Consider the following 5,097-nt stretch of genomic DNA (forward strand, 5'->3'; position numbering starts at 1 on the left):
CTTGGAATAGTCCTTGAAGTTAAGACTACTATGGTCTCAATAGAGTTACTTACTGCCACAGAATGGGCACCTGCCCAAATTTTGAGAGAAATTGTTTTGCACCTTCTTTTCTTCCATTACATCAAGGCAATACAACGCTTTCTCAAGCCAAATACACGAAAATTTTTAGGCATAACTGTAATATTTGTTCCTATTTTTCAGTTCTGGTTTTTGTTTCATTATCTCTTGAACTGTTACGTAGCCTAACGTAGACCCTAACGCTTTTCATGTGTCGAAAGCCAACGCAGGAGAAGCCAAAAGCTGATTTTTGTCAGCGTGAATTTCGTATTGGTGACCTAGATAGATATAGTACCGCGGTGATATCGTGCATCCGCACTCGCAGGATGGACGCCCCGGACATGGATACGGTACTACTCCTAGGGAAGGTCCTGCTACTGCTGAGTATTTGCCTTGTGTTTGTGTCCGAGTGGTGGTACAGGCGGCGAATAAGGCAGGCGTACTACCGCCATCGCATGACGAACATTAACGCGGATGATGCAGATCGCTACTCTTCAGCTGCTACTGCTCGTCACGCAGCTCCGATGGCGTCGTTCGTGGTGAACGTCGCGGCTATCGAAGCTGCGCTGCCGTCGATGCTTTTCTCGTCCGCCATGGCGGCCGCCGAAGCTCCAGTTGGTTCTGTTGCTTTAATCAATTCGTCAGACGGCCTGAAATCCACCCACCATCAACGACGTGCTGCAGCTTCTGCTGCTGACGATCGACGACGACAGCTGTTCGTGGACCGCAGCTGCGCCATCTGCCTGAGCGCCTTCCAAGCGGATGACGTTATCAGGGTCCTCCCCGGCTGCACCCATGGCTTCCACAGCTCCTGCATCGACACCTGGATTCAAGCCTCCTCCTCCTCCTCCTCCCATAATCAATATCCTGCTCCGCGCGCTTCGTGTCCCACCTGCAGAAAATCTATGGACGTGCTGAACCGTATCTTCGTGCCTCACCACCTACAAGAACCCACTGAATCTGCCACTGCCAACTATATACGCTACATTCTGTAACTAATCCAGCTATAAGAGCAAGAGGGCATCTCTTGAAGTCGGTCCGATAGTATCATTGTAGAGTCTGTCCAAACAGGAAGAAGTTGCAGCAGTTGAACTCGACGTAGCAAGACAAGGATCCGTGTCTGATTCACCACAGCTTCCTGCGCGCTCCTGCCTGATGCTAACTAATCAGAGTTTGAACTTCCTTCGACCTGTGTCCATCATCACAAAAATCTTCAAGAGATGAACTGTTACGTCTATGCTTAGTGGCTGCAAGTGGCCAATGACCACTATTGATGATTCAAATGAGAAGATTTGCGAGAGGGCATAGGACAATGAGCAACATGCTAGAAGGATATTCGACAACTATTTTCGATATCCAACGTAGAAGAGAACTTCAAATGATGTCAGTAAGGCGATAGATAGGAATACAAGAATGATGGGAAAATGTTTTTTGGTGATGAAGCTATACTTTCAATGTCAAAGGTTTCTGGTGACACTAACTAAGAAACATGAGGGTGTACACCGATTCCCTTTTGCTTTTTGGGTGAGTAGTCTATTTTTTTCCTCGTGGTGTCATTTGAGCTCTTGAGAGTCAATCGAGCAGTCGAGTTTTCTCAAAGCCATTAATATCTTTTTCTAACAAGGGTTCGAATAGTAGGACAAACCATAGTCTAGGCAAGTGGTATTGAAAGTTCAACAAATCATCACGTGTCGATACAAGAAGTAACATGACAAAATTTGCATCGCGGGAGCCATATGTCACCCTTGATACTATGACACATACATTGCCTAGTCAAAGTGCATGCCATGGCCAAAGATGATCAACCTTCTACACGTGGTGATCTATACCTATGATGATAATATAGGCAATACTCATCACATCAATGTGCGTCTCCTTCTTCCATTTCAAGTGAAGGGCCTAAATCCTATGCTAGACGCTCATACGCCACTTCTTTAATTTGGGCAAACTTGGACACATGCTTGGGTTGTTTAGTTCTAGAGAGAGAAAGGCTCTCAACCAACCATAACTGAACTACCATAATGATGACAATAAATTTGTATGTTTTTGTGTTTTATATTACTTTTAAGTTCTCAATATAGATATTTTTCATGTATTTATGAGGACTATTTATTTGATACATAAAAAGCAAGAGGTCAATCGATTATTTAAGATGATGGATAACAATATTTATGTAACCTTGCAATCCCTTATAATCTCCCTATTGTTTTGTCAAGGTTCTCAAATTCTTCGATAATCCCCTTTCTTCTCTCCAAAAAAGAAAGATTACACACTATATATGACTATTCAACCTCCTCAAGTTTGAGAGTGTGTGTGTGTACATGCGTGAGTGAATTCAAACCTTGGTTACATCCTTAAGGCATTTTTCAAAATTCAAGCCTTCTGCAAAAACCAAAAGAAAAGGAAAGAAAAGAAAACTGGCCTCACATTTATCTTTCTTTGTAAGTTTTCTTTCACTTCATCTTCTATATGAAGCTCTTCTTTAACATGGCGTAGCTTTCCAAGAGGACACATTTAAATCTACCTCCTCTTATTCACTCGCAATAAATCAAAAACCAATGACATAGTTTCTTTCCTCATATTTGTATATTAGTTTTTATCAACAAACCCATTTTAATCTCCTTTAGGCAAATAGAGCGAATTAGCTCTTTGTTTGCTCTTTTACTCATCTCTAAAACTCAATCTTGGACTCATTATGGATGTTTTGTTGGTACTTGATTTTACTTTTGTAGATATGGATATGGAGACATACAACCCAAATCTAGATGAAATGCTCTTGTTTAGTGATGGTATCCCAAATTAAGCTAGCTCTAGTGAGTTTTACAACACTTTTGCAATTATGGGCTCAACACAAAAATAAACAATTCGACAAGCACCAATAGTAAATGAATTATGAAATATCTCATTGAAGACATGACTTTGGATGACAATCAAGAGATTGTAATATTAGCAAAAATCATTGTATTGTATCAAACCCTACATCCATATTTGTGTCCATCATTTTTTTAAAGAACTATGCATGGCACATATCTTCTATTTTCTCAAAGGTCTCCATCTTATACTATGACTATTCAAGAGCTATATTATATGTAAATAACTTATAAAATAACTTGGAATAAACATGATAATGGTTATAAGCTAAGATAAGAAAATTGAAATTAGTGACCTTTAAATAGTAGTTATATCACTTTATTGATCTACTTTTTTTAGATAACAAGATCAACGTAAATTGACACTTACATACATAAATGATAATTTATGCATTGATATCACTAGTGTGGCCGGTACTTGCGTTTGCATATGCTTCTAATAATAATTTAAAATTGGACATCAATGGACATCAGTTAGTCCATTTGTCCAAGATATAGGATATCTATCTAGTCATCTTGCTAGTTAGCGTATTCACATTATAGACCACTTGTGTATTCTGTATGTTGTATTTTCTAGTTTTATTTTCATAAATTATTATTATAAAGAAGAAGAATGAATATGAATCTTGACTTCCTATCTTGAGTGCATTCTCCATGTGTTGTGTGTACCTTGCAAGACATCGAGCTCCTCTCTCTCCCCCTATCATTTTCTGGTATCAAAGCCTCAGTTCATGCAAGGAGCTATAAGCCGTAAGTACAAGAGTCTACAAGGAAGCCTTGTGTATACCTTGCAAAAGCTCAAGCTCCTCTCTTTTGATCCTATATCTTTTTATGGTATCAAAGCCTCATCCATGAGAGGAGTTGTGAGCCACAAGTTAAGAGTCCACAAGGAAGCCTTGGTATAGGGCATACCTACGGAGATCTCTCTTATCAAGTCACCAATTGACGAGCCATTTTCACTAGATTGGAGCTATTGAGGAAGTGTTAAAGACCCTTGTTTGTGCTTGTACAATTGGATTTGTGTCACTGAATGCATTTTGGCCTCCGTTTGGTAGTTAGAGGTCGTTCCCATCTAAATCTAGTAAGCTTTGAGAACTTTGCAAACTTTCTCATTTGGTAAATAGATTCCAAGTATTGGGTGTGATAGACAATATTATTTGTGGACCGTTAGATGTTATAAGCAGTACTGAGCATATGTTTCTGTATTAAGGCTAGTACATGTGACAAATTTTCTAAATTAGTAAGCTACTAATAATAGCAAATTTTTGGGTCTTGATATGCAATGTTTAACGGGTTTAATTAGATTGTTAGTGAGACAAGCTTGGTAAGAATAGCTTCTATGCTTAAAAGTTGAGATTAACCAATTTCCTTATGATAAAGATTCGTGGAACTATATTGAATGAGATAATGCAAAGGCTCTAGATTTACCAAAGTTGAATTATATACCTTAGTAGGCAAAGCTATTTGAGGAATGGAACCATGGTGTTTGAGAAATTATCATGTATTGGATTTCCATCAATATTAGTGATAATATGATTGGGTATATGCAAGATGCAGACAATCTTGCACAAGCGCCGGTTTAATCAAGCACCTATATTGCAAATGGTAGAATCTATCATCTAGACATAATAGCAAGCACAACGGAAAGCATAAAATCTTGACAAAATCCTATATGGGCCATTAAATACCACTTTGGCCATGTTATGATAGTTTATTATGTAGTAGCATAAAAAGCCCTCTTTGCTACTCCAAGTCCACTCTACTCTTGAGTCTTGATGGTGCTTGAACCATGCCTAGTGATAGAGAGCAAGATTCCATCAAAAGATGCATTCAGAATCAAGATTGAAGCTTCCAACACCATGGATATCATGCTACTCTTTTTTATTCTATTATTCCCTATCAATTTCAACAAACAAACATAAAAAGAAACTCATACGTTGCTACCCAAGTGCATCCAAAGAAAGCTCTTAATATACATCATGCCTCTACATCTCGTATATAAGCAAAAGTGTTTACATGTAGTAACCACATAGGAGTTATATGCTGAATTTTTAATTATAGCAATGCATAGGCTATTGCATACGCTATCTTCATTGTCTATTTTAGTCCCAAATGAGCCACAAAGTCCTTCATTTGATGCCTCAAGTACTGGGCTAGGTTTGGGGGTGTA

The 5,097-nt window shown here is 38.8% G+C and overlaps 1 protein-coding gene across 1 annotated transcript; it reads left to right on the plus strand.

The window, feature by feature from the left end:
- The first annotated feature begins 266 nt into the window (after nucleotides 1-266).
- On the plus strand, nucleotides 267-1,052 carry LOC148022344 (uncharacterized). The gene has a single exon (XM_087696845.1). It carries the CDS (start codon nucleotides 267-269, stop codon nucleotides 1,050-1,052), a length of 786 nt encoding a protein of 261 aa, XP_087552971.1.
- The last annotated feature ends 4,045 nt before the right edge of the window (nucleotides 1,053-5,097 follow it).

Source organism: Lygodium microphyllum, chromosome 17 (assembly GCF_053477565.2).
Source record: "Lygodium microphyllum isolate KBCC chromosome 17, Lygodium_microphyllum_v1.1.10, whole genome shotgun sequence".
Taxonomy (NCBI): domain Eukaryota; kingdom Viridiplantae; phylum Streptophyta; class Polypodiopsida; order Schizaeales; family Lygodiaceae; genus Lygodium; species Lygodium microphyllum.

Excerpts from the sequence above, each read along its gene's own strand:
- LOC148022344 (XM_087696845.1), top strand. The coding sequence starts at position 267 with ATGTGTCGAAAGCCAACGCAGGAGAAGCCAAAAGCTGATTTTTGTCAG.